General features: G+C 57.6%; 1 protein-coding gene, 1 long non-coding RNA gene and 1 pseudogene across 2 annotated transcripts in view; 2 read left to right on the forward strand and 1 right to left on the reverse strand.

Moving 5' to 3' along the window:
- The first annotated feature begins 1,331 nt into the window (after nucleotides 1–1,331).
- On the forward strand, nucleotides 1,332–7,057 carry LOC102568317 (retinol dehydrogenase 16-like; annotated as a pseudogene).
- Nucleotides 7,058–10,297: 3,240 nt separating this feature from the next.
- LOC132245919 (17-beta-hydroxysteroid dehydrogenase type 6-like) lies at nucleotides 10,298–10,846 on the forward strand. The gene has a single exon (XM_059719346.1). It carries the CDS (start codon nucleotides 10,305–10,307, stop codon nucleotides 10,680–10,682), a length of 378 nt encoding a protein of 125 aa, XP_059575329.1. The 5' UTR covers nucleotides 10,298–10,304; the 3' UTR covers nucleotides 10,683–10,846.
- Nucleotides 10,847–11,871: 1,025 nt separating this feature from the next.
- Nucleotides 11,872–16,917, reverse strand: part of LOC109286038 (uncharacterized) — a 46,176-nt gene continuing 41,130 nt past the window's right edge. Inside the window, exons 5-6 of the long non-coding RNA XR_009457612.1 lie at nucleotides 16,511–16,618; nucleotides 11,872–14,527 (exon numbers count right to left, since the gene is read on the reverse strand). This is a non-coding gene — a long non-coding RNA (uncharacterized LOC109286038). The remainder of the gene's footprint in view (nucleotides 14,528–16,510; nucleotides 16,619–16,917) is intronic.

The following is a 16,917-nucleotide window of genomic DNA, read 5'->3' on the forward strand; positions in this document are numbered from 1 at the left end:
AGCTGCTGGGTCCTGCCAACGCTGGGTCTGTCCTGGTCCACATCTTTCCACCAGGCAACCCCCTTGGCTTTGAAGCCCATAACAAGCACATGGGTGACTTGGGTCATAGCAGCCATTGGCAGTCAGCGCCTTCTGTGACCCATGGCTCCCTCTCGGTACGGGGGGTGGGGAAGAGGGGTTGCTTCCCACCAGGGTTATATTGGCACTTTCTCCTGCTCCCATCAGGTGGGAATGAGCTAGGTCCGCTGGTTCTGGCGCCTTTGCCCGTCTCTGCTCTTTGGCTCAGCTAAGGCCCCACAGAACAAGTCCCTTCCAGCCCCCGGGGCCAGCCGGACAAGTGAGAGGCCTGGACATCTCCTGGCTCAGGATTCACTGCAGACGATAAGCAGCCTGAGCCAGGATGCAAGGGAAAAAGAACAGGGGAGGAGACCAGCTCCCTTCTCAGGCAGAAACGTCGACACCAGGACACACTTTTACAGGCTTTCCGGCTGCTCTCTCAGCTTCTCCCTCCACCGCTGGGTCCCTCCTGACCTGGGCAGTTGTTTATCCTTTCCGCTGCAGAGGATATGTGGCCAGAGCAAAGATGCAAGGACAGGAGAACGCAGGAGGACACCTGTGACCTGCCTCCCTCCTCAGGCAGAAATGTTGACACCAGGACACACATTTATAGATGTTCCCCGTGGGCGCACGTGGGTGCCCAGCTCTGTGCTGCCCAGACACAGCCTTTTTAAAATTTTATTTTTAAGGAAATGTTTTTGTGTCCCAGGTCTAGCCAGATCAGTTCCAAATCCTTTCAATCACTCAAGAACCATATGTGGCCCTGCTACCGGCAAGTATCCTTCAGCCCAGACTTTTCAGCCTGGGGCTTCAGATACTTCCAAATCTATTAGCAGGCATCCTACTTGAAGGCCCAAGCCTGGAGGCTTGGGGTTTGGATGCCCCCAGATTTCACTTGCCCTCAGCCGTACAGCTGTAGGAGCAAGCTGGGGAGGAGTCTCCCATTTCCATAAAGTCGGCGTGCAGCCGAGATCCTCCCACTGGAAGCTGGCCATGAGACTCTCATAGGGAGCCCTGTCCGCAGGCAGACAGGGCTGCAACCCTCCACTACATAGTGCCATTTTAACTGCATTACCTTGGTCCTGGCATGCCCCCTGCCAGACATAGGCACGTGGCTGCTCTGGCCCATATCTGCAAGCTTCTCGCTTGGAGCATTGCTGGAGAGACCAGACTCTGCCTTACAGGTACAAGGAGTTTTTGCTGACAGCAGCCAGGAGTCAGAAGCTGCTTCTGCTTAAAGTAACTTCTTTCATAACCAGAAGCTGCCCAAGAGGATGTGGCTGTACCTGGCGGCCGTCCCGGCACTCTATGTCCTGCGCCGATGGCACCAGGAGCAGCAGGCGGTCGGGAACCTCCCAGACAAACACATCTTCATCACGGGCTGTGACTCCCGCTTCTGGCACCTGCTGACCATGGATCTGGCCAGGCCGGGGCTGCGGGTGCTGGCGGCGTGTCTGACGGAGCAGGGGGCCGAGCAGCTGTGGCAGGCGACATTGGGCAGGCTGCAGACGGTGATCCTGGACCTCATCTGCTCCGGCAGCATCGCTGCGGCCACCACCTGAGTGAAGGGGCAGGTGCAAGCCCAAGGTGACTCCTGGTGCTGCCCTGTGCTGTCGTGGGCTGGTCCCCATGCACTCAAGCTCTGATCTCGGCTCCCTGTCCAGCGCCTCCATGCACATAAGAGCACAAGGCCCTGAGTGACGCTGCCCAGGTCCCCGCAGCTCAGACTCCGCTATCTCCTGGGGCAAAGGCAGGCGGGTTGGAGGGGGCGGTTGGAGAAAGGAGCCATCTTCACTCCAAGCCCTTCAAACCACTCTGCTCCCTGCCTCTCTGCGGCCCATCCCTAAAGCCCCACGGGATCCTCACAGGGGGATGCTGCCCTGATTGCCCCACTCATCCCTGGGGAGCGCTTAAGATGGTAAAGAACAGATCCCCAGTGACCTCCCCCTGCACCTTTGGTGTCTTGCAGCCCCTCGGCCCTTGGTCATTGCCTGGGGACCCTTTCTGTGCCCCAGCCCCTGCTGCCCTTCCCTGCTCCTTGTGAGCTCCAGCAGAGGCTCGGGCTGCAGAACGGGACAGCCTGGGACCAACCTCCCTCTGCCCAGGACAGTCCTGCCCGGGAAGGGGATTGGCTCGAGGAAATCTGCTGCAGAGTCAAAACCGGACTCTTGCCATGACACAGTGCAGGAGGGGTCGGCTGCCCCACCAGAGCGCGCAGGGGAGGCACGGGGCAAGGGCCGAGCCACGGAGCTCCTGCTCTGGGAGCTGGGTTGGGCCAGGTAAGGAGCCAGCCCTGGCAGGGGAAATACCGTGACCACCTGGGCGGTTTTCCTAGTCGCACCCGGGTGAAACCGCTTTTCTGATATGGGGTAATACCTGCGGAAGTAATGTGTATTTACTCTCCCACGTTCAAGGTCTTGGCTTTACGCCCACTTTATGGAAATGGCAAATTCCTTCCTGGCTTGCCCCTGGGGCCTTTTGGCTGAGGGCAAGTGAAACTTGGGGGCATCCAAACCCCAAGCCTCTGCGCTTGGGCCTGCATGTAGGAGGCCTGCCAAAGGATTTGAAAACATCTGAAGCCCCAGGTGGGGTGGAGGATCTTTGCCAGTAGTCGGGTCACGTATGGTTCATGACTGACTCGTGGATTTGGAATTGATTTCACTGATTTGGACTGGAACTCGAAAAAGTCTCTCTAAAAAAAATCCCAAAAAACTGAATTGGGCCAGGGAAGGAGCCAGCCCACAGCTCTCGTGGTCTCCCCTCCGCAGGGCTCTGGAGGCTTGTGAACAACGCTGGCATTGGAGCCGCCCCTGCTTTGGCCCCAACGAGCTGAGCCAGGCCGACTTCACCAGGGAGCTGGATATGAACCTGGCGGGGCTGATCGAGGTGATGCTGAGCCTGCTGCCCCTGGTGCGGGGAGCCCGGGGCCCCATTGTCAGTGTGAGCAGCAAAGGAGGCGGTCGGCTGTCCCTAAGTGGAGGGGGCTGCGGCATCCCTGAGTACGGCGTGGAGGCAGGTGACACTGGGGAGGCTGCAGACGGTGATCCTGGACATCAAAAGCTCCAATAGCATTGCTGCAGCCAATGCCTGGGGGAAGGGGCAGGTTGGGGAGCAAAGGGAGGCTTGGCGCTGCGACTTGGCAGCTCCAGCAGAGGCTCAGGCTGTGGGCCGGGAGAGGCTGGCATAGCGGGAAAACTGAGTTATGCTAAGGGTTTTTAGCCATAGTCCAGGCCTTCCCAAAGCTGGCCAACAACCTTGAACAGAGCACCTGCTGTGCCACTGGGAGAGGCGAGTGCCGTGATCGAGCACAAGGCAAGCAAGGCACAACTGCTTCCCTATGAGAAATTGTCTGGCCCAGTGCAAGGGGACGGGTGCACCATAGAAGAAATGCTTGGTGCAGAGCCAGGGGATTGGACAATTTGGGATAAGAAAGTTGCAAAAGGAGTAGACAAGCGAAGAGAGCGCGTGTTTTGCGTTGCCACGCTGGCGAGACAGGAGCAGCCCTGGAATTCTTGTTGGAGCAACGAGGAATCCAGAAAGTAACCTCCCGCACAGGCGGTGGAGGGCCGAGGCCTGGTACCCCCAAAGGGGGCTGCTGTAACATCTAAGGAACCGCTTGCCAGGTCGTATTCAGAGATTTCATAGACATTAGGGGCTAGAAGGGACCTCGCGAGATCGAGTCCAGCCCTCCGCCAAAGGCAGGAAGTCTGCAGGGATCAGATGATCCCAGCAAGATACACATCCAAACCCCTTTTGGATGAGTCCAGAGTAGGTGCTCACACCACCGCTGGGAGAGTCTGTTCCAGACCCTGGACACTCGGACTGGAAAGAAGGTTTTCCTTATATCGAGTCTGAATCAGCCTTCGAGACGCTTGTGGCCGTTAGACCTAGTTATCCCTTGGGGACAGCTGTTCTCCCAGATCCTGGTGCACCCCGCTTATGTACTTATAGGCAGCCACCAAGTCCCCCCTTGAGCCTTCTCTTCTCCAGGCTCAAGAGTCCCATGTCCCTCAGCCTCTCCTTGTAAGCCTTTGATTATATGGGTGGCTCTCCTCTGGACTCTCTCGAGCTTATCCATATCCCTCCTGAAGTGGGGGGCCCAAAACTGGATGCAGGACTCCAGTAGCAGCCTCACTAAGGTGAAGTAAAGTGGGAGGATGATGCCCCTGGATTTGCTCAAGATGCATCAGTAGATGCATGCCAGAGTTTGGTTTGCTCTGCCGGCCACACCATCGCACTGGGGGCTCATGTTCATCTTGTGGTCAATCAAAACCCCCAAGTCTCTTTCGGTTGTGGGGCTAGCAAGCATAGCGCCACCAAGCCTATAAGTATGATGCTGTTTTTTTCTCCCAAGGTGGAGTACCCTGCATTTCTCTACATTGAATGCTTTGCCTCAGTGTTCCTAAGCGAGGGGCACGACAAGTCTCTCACTGGGGTTGTAGAGAGGCAGCAGCAAGGCGCCAGACTTCCATGCGTAGATCCTGAGGTGGTGCAGAGTCACTTGGAAGAACTGGATGCCTTTAAGTCGGCAGGCCCGGATGGGCTCCATCCGAGGGTGCTGAAGGCACTGGCCGACATCATTGCAGAGCCACTGGCGGGAATATTCGAACGCTTATGGCGCACGGGCCAAGTCCTGGAGGACTGGAAAAGGGCCAATGTGGTCCCCATTTTCAAGAAGGGGAGGAAGGAGGACCCAGGCAACTACAGGCCAGTCAGTCTCACCTCCATCCTTGGCAAAGTCTTTGAAAAAATTATCAAGGCTCGCATTTGCGAGAGCCTGGCAGGACAAATTATGCTGAGGGGAAACCAGCACGGGTTCGTAGCAGGCAGATCATGCCTGACTAATCTAGTCTCTTTTTATGACCAGGTTATGAAACGCCTGGACACAGGAGGAGGGGTGGATGTCGTATACTTAGACTTCAGGAAGGCCTTTGATACGGTATCCCACCCCATACTGGTGAACAAGTTAAGAGGCTGTGACTTGGATGACTACACAGTCCGGTGGGTGGTGAATTGGCTGGAGGGTCGCACCCAGAGAGTCGTGGTGGATGGTTCGGTATCGACCTGGAAGGGTGTGGGCAGTGGGGTCCCGCAGGGCTCGGTCCTTGGACCGATACTCTTTAATGTCTTCATCAGCGACTTGGATGAGGGAGTGAAGTGTACTCTGTCCAAGTTTGCAGATGACACAAAGCTATGGGGAGAAGTGGACACGCCGGAGGGCAGGGAACAGCTGCAAGCAGACCTGGACAGGTTGGACAAGTGGGCAGAAAACAACAGGATGCAGTTCAACAAGGAGAAATGCAAAGTGCTGCACCTAGGGAGGAAAAATGTCCAGCACTCCTACAGCCTAGGAAATGACCTGCTGGGTGGCACGGAAGTGGAAAGGGATCTTGGAGTCCTAGTGGACTCCAAGATGAACATGAGCCGGCAGTGTGACGAAGCCATCAGAAAAGCCAATGGCACTTTATCGTGCATCAGCAGATGCCAGACAAATAGATCCAAAGAGGTGATACTTCCCCTCTATCGGGCACTGGTCAGACCGCAGTTGGAGTACTGCGTGCAGTTTTAGGCGCTGCAATTCAAGAGGGATGCGGATAACCTGGAGAGGGTCCAGAGAAGGGCCACTCAAATGGTTAAGGGCCTGCAGACCAAGCCCTACGAGGAGAGACTAGAGAACCTGGACCTTTTCAGCCTCCGCAAGAGAAGGTTTAGAGGCGACCTTGTGGCTGCCTATAAGTTCATCACGGGGGCACAGAAGGGAATTGGTGAGTATTTATTCACCAAGGCACCCCCAGGGGTTACAAGAAATAATGGCCACAAGCTAGCAGAGAGCAGATTTAGATTGGACATTAGGAAGAACTTCTTCACAGTTCGAGTGGCCAAGGTCTGGAACGGGCTCCCAAGGGAGGTGGTGCTCTCCCCTACCCTGGGGGTCTTCAAGAGGAGGTTAGATAGGCATCTAGTTGGGGTCATCTAGACCCAGCACTCTTTCCTGCTTATGCAGGGGGTCGGACTCGATGATCTATTGAGGTCCCTTCCGACCCTAGCATCTATGAATCTATGGATCTATGAATCTGGTTTTGGTCTGCCCACTTCCCTTTCTTGAAGATTGGGAAGATAGGCAATGTGCCAAATGCTAATTACAGTAATTAATTCTAATCCAATGAGACTCTCCAGGTTCAGATTACGGGGAGGAAACTTGTAATAAGGCCTAGGGGTTCCTATGAAAGTTCACTCGACAAGCTGAGGTGCCGTGTCAGTCCTTGGAGGGCTCTGGCAAACAGAATCCAAGTCGAATCCTAGCAGCTGGGACCAACCTCCCTCTGCCCAGGAGAGTCCTGCCGGGGAAGCAGGTTGGGGCGAGGAAACTTTCTGTTGAATCAAAACCAGGATCTCATCATAACAGAGTTAGGGCAGGAGGCGTTGGCTGCCCCATCAGAGAGCGTAGGGGAGGCACAGGGTAAGTCTCTCCAGGGCTTTGGGGCCTGGTGAACAACGCAGGGGTCTTGGGATGCTTTGGCTGCAACGACTGTCTGAGCAAGGTCAACTTAACCAGGGTGCTGGACGTGAACCTGGTGGGGCTGAATGAGGTGACGCTGAGCCTGCTGCCCCTGGTGCAGAGCGCCCGGGGCTGCATTGTCAATGTGGCAGGCATAGGAGGCAGGCTGTCTGTAAATGGAGGGGACTACAGCATCTAAGTACGGCATGGAGGCCTTCTCCAACAGCCTGAGGTATGCGGGCTGCAGCGCCCGAGCCCTTGTGTCCTCTCCCGGCACCACCTGGACCAGATAACTCAGCTCAGCCTCTTGACGCCTGCCCTGCAGGACCGTGGCTCAGCCCGAGGCCATACTTCCACCCGCATTCACCCTGACAGCTCCATTCCAGGTGCGAGCTCGGTGATTTTGGGGTCAAGATCCCCGTTATCGAGCTGGGCAGCTTCTGAACACTCATGTCAACCTCCCAACACACCCTGAACAGCCAGAGCTGGCGTGGAGCCGTGTCCCCGCAAAGTCATAGAGTCTTACAGGCAGCAGTACTTCGACCGCTGTGCGTCCTTGTCTTCTGCTGTTACACACCTTCGCCAAAAGAAGTGGGTGTTGGAAGAGCCGGGCAGGTTGGACGCTCGCCCTGGGCCTTGGCTCCACGCAGCGGCCTTGCTCGGTGACTCACGTTCCAGCGAAGGGCAAGAGAAGGCGGCGCAATGCTTGCGCCATGGGGGGCACACCAGGTGCTGTTCTGAGTGTAACACAGAAATGAAGGTGGCGGGTGAAAGACCGCACCCTAGCAACTCTGTGGGTGCAGTGCGTGCGGTGGGAGGGGGTTGCGTGTTCCCTGGGCGATGCCATGCACAGACTGGGTAGGCCAGGCCACTCTTGCTCCAAGCGCATGCAGCGCCTGAGCTGTGGGAACATCCTAAGACACGGGCAGTGCCAAAAAAAGCCACCCTCCTCAGCCTCCGCCTCTGCCTCCGCCTTGAGCGATGTCCCAGGACGTGCGCTCTTCTTCCTCTCCAGCCCAGGCCAGCCAGGGACACCTGCACAGGGGCCAGTCTCAGGACCTGGCAGCCACACATGCTTTGGGGGGACAAGGTCCAATGAAGTTTGTCCTCCAGGGGTGAGGACAGACCCGGCCTCCCTCCCCAGGCAGGGCCCATCCAGGCTGCGCTGTCAAGGGGCAGCTCTCACCTCTCCAGAGGAGAGCCACGCGCATGATCAGAGGTTGGGAAAACAGACCTTATGATGAGAGGCTGAGAGCCCTGGGACTTTTCAGCCTGCAGAAACGCAGGCTCAGGGGTGATCTGGTGGCCGCCTAGAAGTTTATCAGGGTGCTCACCAGGATCTGGGGGCACGCCTGTTCACCAGAGCGCCCCAAGGGATGACGAGGTCGAATGGTCACAAACTCCTCCCTGACCAATTCAGGCTGGACATAAGAAAGAACTTCTTTACTGTCCGAGCCCCCAAGGTCTGGAATAGACTGCCACCAGAGGTGGTTCAAGCACCCACTTTGAACACCTTCAAGGGACATTTGGACGTTTATCATGCTGGGATCGTGTGACCCCAGCTGACTTCCTGCCCCCGGGGCAGAGGACGTGACTCGATGATCTTCCGAGGTCCCTTCCAACCCTAACGTCTATGAAATCTGTGAAAGTCCATGACAGGAGGACATGGGAGGACACCTGCGATCCGCTTCCCTCCTCGGGCAGAAATGTCAACACCGGGACACACATTTACATCTGTTCTTGGCAGCTGCCTCAGCTCCTCCCTCCACCATCTCTGTTCCCTCTGACCCGGGGCACTTGTTCACTCTTCGCTAGTCATCTCTGTCCCAACCAGGACGATCCACGGGGCAGGACCTGACTAGAAGGGCACAGGGACTTGTGTGCGGGGAAGATTTCTCCTTGCAGTCGGTCTGCCGAGCGCACGGGAGCGGGAGCCGGGCCGGGGGTCTCCAGGGCTGGGACACAGACGGCCAGGTAAGGGATGTGGAACAATCCTCTTCCAGCCTCCAGCTTTTACATGGCTTTTTTTCCTTTCCTTTTCTTGGCCTTCTCACCTGCCTGTCAACCTGGTTACCCTGGCTAATGGCTACTACTGACCCCAAGCCGGTCCAGGGGGAGTGAACCTAGTCTCTATTGTTTCAAGCACTGACCTCATGGCACGGGGGCAGGGGCTTGAGCCATGGCACAGGTGACTGCGATGCCTTTTAAATTGGTTCGTCGGGATCAAACAACCCCTGCCTTTGACTGGCCCGGGAAGATGAGGTCAAAGAAGTTATTTAGGGGTCCCGTCTACCTGGAAGGGGGAGAGCCATATTGGGGAATGTGGAGTAAGCACACGGCCTCTGGAGCTCTCTAGGCTCCAGATGAACATGTGAGTAACTTACCTGACACTTACCTAGAAATATAGCTGACTCTAATGTAGAAGCATGTCGAAAGATGACTGAGTCAGTACCATTTGCTCCGAGCTATTCTGTGATACTTGTCTAACCAGTCCCCTTCCCCAGGCCGACGCTCTTTAACCACTATAACAAGCTTGGTGCACTTGCTGGGAGAGGGATTGGGGCATGCCTTGTGCTCCCGCTGCTTGGTGGACTAAGGGAGGCTACTATCTGTGCTTCAGGCTTAAGGAAACACCCCAAGTTCTCACAGTGGGCCAAGCACCCTCAAGGTGTACAAGGCCTGTGTACCCGGGGGCGCAGGGCCCGAATAAAGCTCAGACCCCTGGGTGGTGGCAGTGGTTACCCCAGGCTTGCAGGTGTGCTCCAGGAAGGGGGTCGGCCAACATGAGGTGCCCCAAGGGAGGCACTCAGAGCTTGGTAGGTGGCCAGGCGCAGGGAGGTGGGTGGCTCGGCACAGGAATGCCCCCTGCTGGCCCACCACAAGGTAATGCCCGAGCCGGCCGGCGCTGGGGCATCACACTCGCCAGCCGCTCCCTGCTGCCATCTCATCTTGCCACGTACAAGGATGTAAAGAGGCTGTTGGCCAGTCCTATGGCGATGCATGTGCGTGTGCCTGCATAATGCAGAGGTAAAGGAGGCTCCACATCGCTGAGCAAACACAGCCTCAACTGAAGCGTCTGTTGTACCTTGGCGGGGGCACGTGGGATGCTTAGCTCTGCATGTGAGCGCAGCGGGGTCCCTTCGTTTCTCCCAGGCACCGGGGCTCGGTCTTGTCCCTCGGCTTCACTCAGCCAAAGGCCTGAGGAGTCTGCAGGCATATGTGGGTGCCCATCTCCATCCTGGGTGGGTGCTAGAGATTCACAGCTGGTAGAGCGTGCTGAGGAACACAAGAGGTCTCGCAACCTGCCCCCGGCCCTTACAGTGGGTTTGAGACGGGCGTTTCAGAGCCGTACCAGAAATGTTCACACCCAAACCGATGGAATGAAATCACAGATGATACACACAGCAGGACTCCTGAATTTCAGCCTCTAGAACAGTAGTCAGCTCTCCTCAGGGCCTGCCCAAATAGCGCCGCTGGCACACAGAACATCTTGGAGAAGGAGAGGCCTCTTCTTCAAGAAAAAACACCTGGCGACATGGCAGCTCTTGGCACAACCAGGCGTTCTTCCAAGCAGTTCTTCTCCTCTGGCTTCTGCGACTCACCCCAGAGCGGGCGCCATTCGGGTCCAGAGTCTGCACCAGCCAGAAGCCTGGAACTGGGGAGATCAGATGAAGGGCAATAAGAATGGGACTGTCACTGAAACAATCCTGGAATTACCATTTTTTACAGGCAAAAACCACTCGCAAGGATGTGCCTGTTCCTGGCAGCCCTGCTGGCGCTGTACATCCTGCGCCGATGGCACCGGGAGCGGCAGGTGGTCGGGAACCTCCCGGACAAACACGTCTTCATCACGGGCTGCGACTCCGGCTTCGGGCACCTGCTGGCCAAGCAGCTGGACGGGCGGGGGCTGCGGGTGCTGGCGGCGTGTCTGACGGAGCAGGGGGCCGAGCGGCTGCGGCAGGCGATGTCGGGGAGGCTGCAGACAGTGATTCTGGACGTCACCTGCTCCGACAGCATCGCTGCGGCCACTGCCTGGGTGGAGGGGCAGGTGGGGGACCGAGGTGAGGCCTGGCGCTGCCCTCTGCTCCTGTGTGGGTTGGTTCTGGGCTGGTTCCCATGCAGTTGAGCCCTGATCATGCCCAGTGCCTCCTTGAACATAAGAACCCGAGACGTCCACGTGGCACTGCCCAGAGGTCCCCGCAGTCCAGACTCCAGTCTCTCAGGGGCCAAAGGCAGATCCTAAAGCAGGGGGCAGGTTGCGAGAGAAACCCTATTCACTCCCAGTCCTTGAAACTGCTCTGCTGCCTGACCAATCTCATCTCCTTCTACGACCAGGTGACATATCACCGGGACAAGGGAGAAGAGATTGACGTCATATATCTTGACTTTGAAACAGCTTTCGATCTGGTATCCCACGATCGTCTTATAGAAAAACTGGCCGAAAGGGACTTGGGGGTCATGACTGACCACAAGATGAATATGAGCCACCAACGTGATGTTGCAGCCAGCAAAGCGAACAAAACTCTGGCTTGCATCCAGAGATGCTTCTCTAGCAAATCCCAGGATGTCATCGTCCCGCTGTACTCGGCCGTGGTGAGGCCGCAGCTGGAGTACTGCATCCAGTTCTGGGCTCCACAATTTAAAAAGGATGTGGAGAAGCTGGAGAGAGTCCAGAGAAGAGCCACGTGCATGATCACAGGGCAGGAAAACAGGCCTGATGATGAGAGGCTGAGAGCTATGGGACTCTTCAGCCTGGAAACGTGCAGACTCAGGGGGACCTGGCGGCTGCCTATAAGTATATAAGGGATGTGCATCAGGATCTGGGGGAACGCGCCCCAAGGGACGACAAGGTCAAACAGTCACAAACTTCTCCAAGGCCATTTCAGGCTGGACATAAGGAAGAACTTCATTACAGCGCGAGCCCCCAAGGCCTGTACCAGACTGCCGCCGGAGGTGGTGCATGTGGCGGGCCAGTAGGGGGCGCTCCTGTGTTGAGCCGCCCACCTCCCTGTGCCCGCCCACCTTCCCGGCTCCGAGTGCCTCCCTGGGGTGCCTCCCGTCCGGCCGACCCCTTCCCTGGAGCACACCCGCTAGCCTGGGGTCCCGCTGCCACCATCCAAGGCTCTGGACTCACTTCTGGCTCTGCGCACCTTGGAGAACGCAGGCCTGATCGTCCAGTGGGTCCTAGCCCCAATACAGGCACTTGGGGCACTTCCCAAGTCCGGGGCTGATTAGGAAAGTCTCCTTTAGTCCGCAGACCTAAGGGGCCTCCTCGGCATAATTTAGACCCCCCCTCAATAAGTCTCCCACACCGGTCACAAAGGAGAACTTTATTGATTACAGGGGGTAGGGCGGAAACAGGGTAAAAGGTAGAGTAATATCATAGAAATCTTACAGGAATATCAGAGGAATCCCATAGAGCAAACCAGGGTGGCTGAGGTAGCCGTTTCAACACGCATCTGAGTTACTGAAGCTAAATATCTAATCAGATCTCGAGCAGCTTACTCACTCGCATCGTTCAGAGCGGGTTGTTGTTTCCTCTGGAGGCAGGGCACTCTTGGAGCATGCGGTGATGAGGAGAGAGCCAGGTTCAGATTCACCTGGATGACCGCATGGCTAATGGCTGCCTTCTTCTTGGACCGGGCCCTTAAATAACCTCTCTGACCTCAGCAGCCCGGTGCAATCGAAGCTGCCAATACTGGCTACAAACCGGCCAATCTACAAAGCATCCCTGGCTACCTGGGCCCGCGCGCAGGGCCGGGCCTTTCCCCCCCTCTGCCCAGGTGACCAGAGCCTCGCCTCCCAGGCACCAGGCTTTTGTCATGCAGACAAGGTGGGGGATCCCTGCCCTGAGGGATTCAACAGCAGCCTCCCAGGCTGGTGGAGACAGATCTCTGCAGAGGGGCACTGACGGTGGCATTTCTGCCACAGTGCAAGCACCTACTCTGGACTCCTGAAGAGTCAATTGGACGTTTATCTTGCCGGGATCCTGTGACCCCAGCTGACTTGCTGCCCCTGGGGCAGGGGCCTGGACTCGATGATCTTCTGAGGTCCCTTCCAGTCCTAATGTCTATGAAATCCATGAAATCCCCACAGCCTCATGTGACCCGCACAGGGGGCTGCTGCCCTGACTGTCCCACTCATCCCTGGGGAGCTCTCAAGATGGTAAAGAGCAGATCCCCAGTGACCTGCCCTGGCCCCTTTGGTGTCCTGAGCCTCTCACATCCCCCTCCGCCATCAGTTGCTGCCTGAGGACCCTCTCTGTGCCCCAGCCCCTGCGTGCCCTTCTCTCACCCGTATCAGCTCCAGCAGAGGCTCGGGCCAGGAACAACCTCCCTCCACCCAGGACAGTTCTGCCCGGGAAGGGGGTTGGATCAAGAAAATCTTCCATTGAGTCAAACCCAGATTCTCACCATCATGCAGTCAGGGCAGGAGGCGCTGGCTCCCCACCAGAGCATGCGGGGGGCACAGGACAAGGGTCGAGCCACAGAGCTCGTGCTCTCGGAGCTGGCTCAAGCCAGGTAAGGAGCCAGCCCAGCGCTCTCACAGTCTCTTCTCTCCAGGGCTCTGGGGCCTGGTGAACAACGCAGGGATCTCTGGATGTGCTTGCAACAACGAGTGGCTGAGCAAGGCTGACTTCACCAGGGTGCTGAATGTGAACCTGGTGGGGCTGATCGAGGTGACGCTGAGCCTGCTGCCCCTGGTGCGCAGAGCCCGGGGCCGCGTCGTCAATGTGGCCAGCATAGCGGGCCGACTGTCCCTAATTGGAGGTGGCTACTGCCCTGCCAAGTATGGCGTGGAGGCCTTCTCCGACAGCCTGAGGTACGTGGCCTGCATCCCCCATGGCCTGGGTCCTCTCCTGGGGCCCCCCTGGCCCAGCTACCTCCCCACAGCCTCCTCACAAGGATGCACCAGCCCTGGAGCTTATGGGCAGCTGGGTACCGGGGAGGCTGCGGCAGGGCTGCGGCTCAGCCCCAGGCATTCACCCTGCCAGTTCCATTCCAGGCGCGAGGTCTCTAATTTTGGGGTCAAGCTCTCCATCATCGAGCCAGGCGGCTTCCGAACACAATTTTTAAGCTCCCAGCACATGCTGAGCAACCTGGAGCAGGTGTGGAGTCGTGTCCCTGCCGAGGTCAGAGAGGCCTATGGGCAGCAGTACTTCGACCACTGTGAGTCCCAGTGGGACGCCCCTGGGCCCAGGGAATGGGGAGGGTTCAGGGCCTGTCCAGGCTGCCACAACGGTGCTCAGATTGTCCCCAGCGCTCCCCTGTCCCTTGTGCTGCTTGTTCCCACATCCCAGCCCAGCTGGGCTGCTCACAGCCAGATTTTCTGTCCGTACAGGCTTTGAGCTCACCAGAAAGGTTCTCCACATGACATGTAGTGACAACCTCCACCTGGTCACCGATGCCATGGAGCACGCGCTGACAGCCCAGCACCCCCGCACCCGCTACTCCTGCGGCTGGGACGCCAAGCTCCTCTACCTCCCGCTCAGCTACCTGCCGACCTCGTGGGCAGACCTCGTGCTGACCTGCTCCCAGCCCAAGCCTGCCCAGGGCAGTTAGACAGAAAAGTCCCTGCAAGCCAGGTGCCACAGAGCAGAGATGCCCCGGGTGCTACTGGGGTGTCCCAGCGCCACTTGTGGGAGGTGGACCTGCTCTTCTCTGGCTGAAATCCAAACACCGCTGGGGCTGGGCTCTGCAAGGGGCCACGGGCAGCAGCAGTCCACACCTCTGAGCACAGGACCTGGGAGCTTTACAATAAGTGGCAGTGGGGAGGGAGTCGCTCGTGTCCTTGTCTTTTGCTGTTACACACCGTTGCCAGAAGAAGGGGGTGTTGGAAGAGCTGGGCAGGTTGGACACTCACCCCGTTCCCTGGCTCCTTGCAGCAGCCTTGCTCGGTGACTCATGTTCCAGCAAAGGGCGAGAGAAGCAGGGGCGATGCTTCCACGAGAGGGATGGGGCAGATGCTGTTCTGGGTGTAACAAAGAAATAAAGGTGGTGGGTGAAAGACCGAACTCTGGGGCTCTATGCGAGTGGTGGGTGCGGGTGTTGGGCGTTCTCTGGGTGACTCCATGCACAGACATTTTAGGCCAGGCTGTTCTCCCTGCCAGTGCAGGTAGTGCCTGAGCCGTAGAGTCATCCTGATCCATGGTAAATGCCAGACAAATCCACCTTCCTCAGCCTCCACCTCGGGCATTTTTCCAGGAGCTCAGCTCTCTTCCCTCCCGAGCCTGGGCCATCCTGCGACACGCGTGTAGGGCCTGGTCCTTGGAGCTGGCAGCTGCCGGCACTTTGGGGAACAGGTTTCAATGAAGTCTGAGCTCCAGGGCTAATTGCGGATCAGGCTTCCTCCTAGGCAGGGCCTGTGGTGGATCAGCAAGGGGCCTGCTGCACTGAGCCACCCCCATCACTGCACCTGACCACCTCTGAGTGTCTCCCCTGGGGTGTCTCACGTCTGGCCGTCGCCCTTCCTGGAGCACACCCACAAGCCTGGGGTAACCACTGCCACCACTCGGGGTCTGATCTTTATTCGGGCCCTGTGCCCTACAGGCCTTGTAGACCTTGAGGGTGGCTTGATCCACTGTGAGAACCTGGGGTGCTTCCTTTAGCCTGAATAGTACATAAAGTAGCCTCCTTTAGTCAGCTGAGCGCAGGGAGCATCTAGGCAGACCCAATCCCTCTCCCCAGAAGCTCACCACACTTGTTATAGTGGAGAGCTTTATTGGTTAAAGAGGGTAGGCTTGGGGAAGGGTACAGGATAGGGAAGGATCACAGAATAACCCTAGAGCAAACAGCGTCAGCGTGGTAGCTGGATGATATGCTTCTACGTTACAGTAAGCTATAGTAAGTAGCAGGTAGCTTAGTCACTTCTGCATCTTGCGAGAGAGAGAGAGAGAGAGAGAGAGAGAGAGGGATTGAGAGCTGCAGATGTTCCAGTTGCTGTGTGACCCTTAACATGGCTGCTCGCCTCCCCCTGGGCAGTCGTAGGTTTATATAGTCCTTTTGACATCACCCCTGAGACCCAATTACAGCCATGTGTTGTGGGGTGCCAACCGATCAATGGAAAAAGAATCACTGCTCACCTGCGAGAGCAAGAGGAGCTTGAGCCCAGACAGCTAGGCCCACCCCCTCTCACCTGGCCCAGGTCGGGTAGGTAAACTTTTGGATGCAAGCAGCATCGCAGTCTCCAAGGCCGCCCATGCTCAGAACTTCCCCAAAGGACGGGACCTTGGTTTCAAGCCTCCAGCGCTGACAGTGGAGCAATGCTCCAGTAACCAGTGACAGCAGCCCCCTCTGCCCCTGCAGCTCTATGCCCGATCCACAATGCCAGCACTGGGATGTGCCTATGCTGGGTCTATCCTGGTCCACATCTTTCCCACCGGGCAACTCCCTCAGCTTTGAAGCCTGGAACAAGCGCACGGGCTGCTAGTGCTTGGGCCATAGTAGCCATTGGCTGCCAGTCCCTTCTCTGCCCTCGGGCCCCCACCATCTGAGCAGTGGAGCGGGCAGAGAGGTTGCTCCCCCCAAGGATTATATCTGCACTTACTCCTGCTCCCACCAGGTGGGGCCCCAAGCTCCTCTACCTCCCGCTCAGCTACCTGCCGACCTCGTGGGCAGACCTCGCGCTGACCTACTCCCAACCCAAGCCTGCCCAGGGCATGTAATGTAGGCAGCGAAGTTCCTGGGAGCCAGGAGCTGCGCAGGGGAGATGCCCCTGGTGCTACCGGGGTGTCCCAGCACCACCCGCTCTTCTCTAGCTGAAATCCAAACACCGCTGGGGCTGGGCTCTGCAAGGGGCCACCGGCAGCAGCAGCCCACACCTCTGAGCACGGGACGTGGGAGCTATACAAGAGGGGCAGTAGGGAGGGAGTTGTGTGGGCCCTTGTCTTTTGCTGTTACACACCGTTGCCAGAAGAAGGGGGTGTTGGAAGAGCTGGGCAGGTTGGACACTCACCCCGTTCCCTGGCTCCTTGCAGCAGCCTTGCTCGGTGACTCATGTTCCAGCAAAGGGCGAGAGAAGCAGGGGCGACGCTTCCACGAGAGGGATGGGGCAGATGCTGGTCTGTTTGTTACAAAGAAATAAAGGTGGTGGGTGAAAGACCGAACCCTGGAGATGCTAAGGGGTTGGTGGGAGGCGGGGTGAGAGCGCAGCTCTGCATATTCTCCCGGTGACTCTATGCACGGGCTTGTTAGGGCAGGCCTCTCTCCTTGCCACTGCATTGATAGCCCAAGGTGTGGAGACACCCTGCTCCATAGGCAATCCTAAACAAAGCCACCTTCCTGAGCCCGGATGATGTTTTCCCAGGACGTGACCTTTCCTCCCTCCCCAGCCTGGGCCTGCCTGGGACGTATGCACAGGGG

This window comes from Alligator mississippiensis, chromosome 15, assembly GCF_030867095.1.
Source record: "Alligator mississippiensis isolate rAllMis1 chromosome 15, rAllMis1, whole genome shotgun sequence".
In the NCBI taxonomy this organism is placed as follows: domain Eukaryota; kingdom Metazoa; phylum Chordata; order Crocodylia; family Alligatoridae; genus Alligator; species Alligator mississippiensis.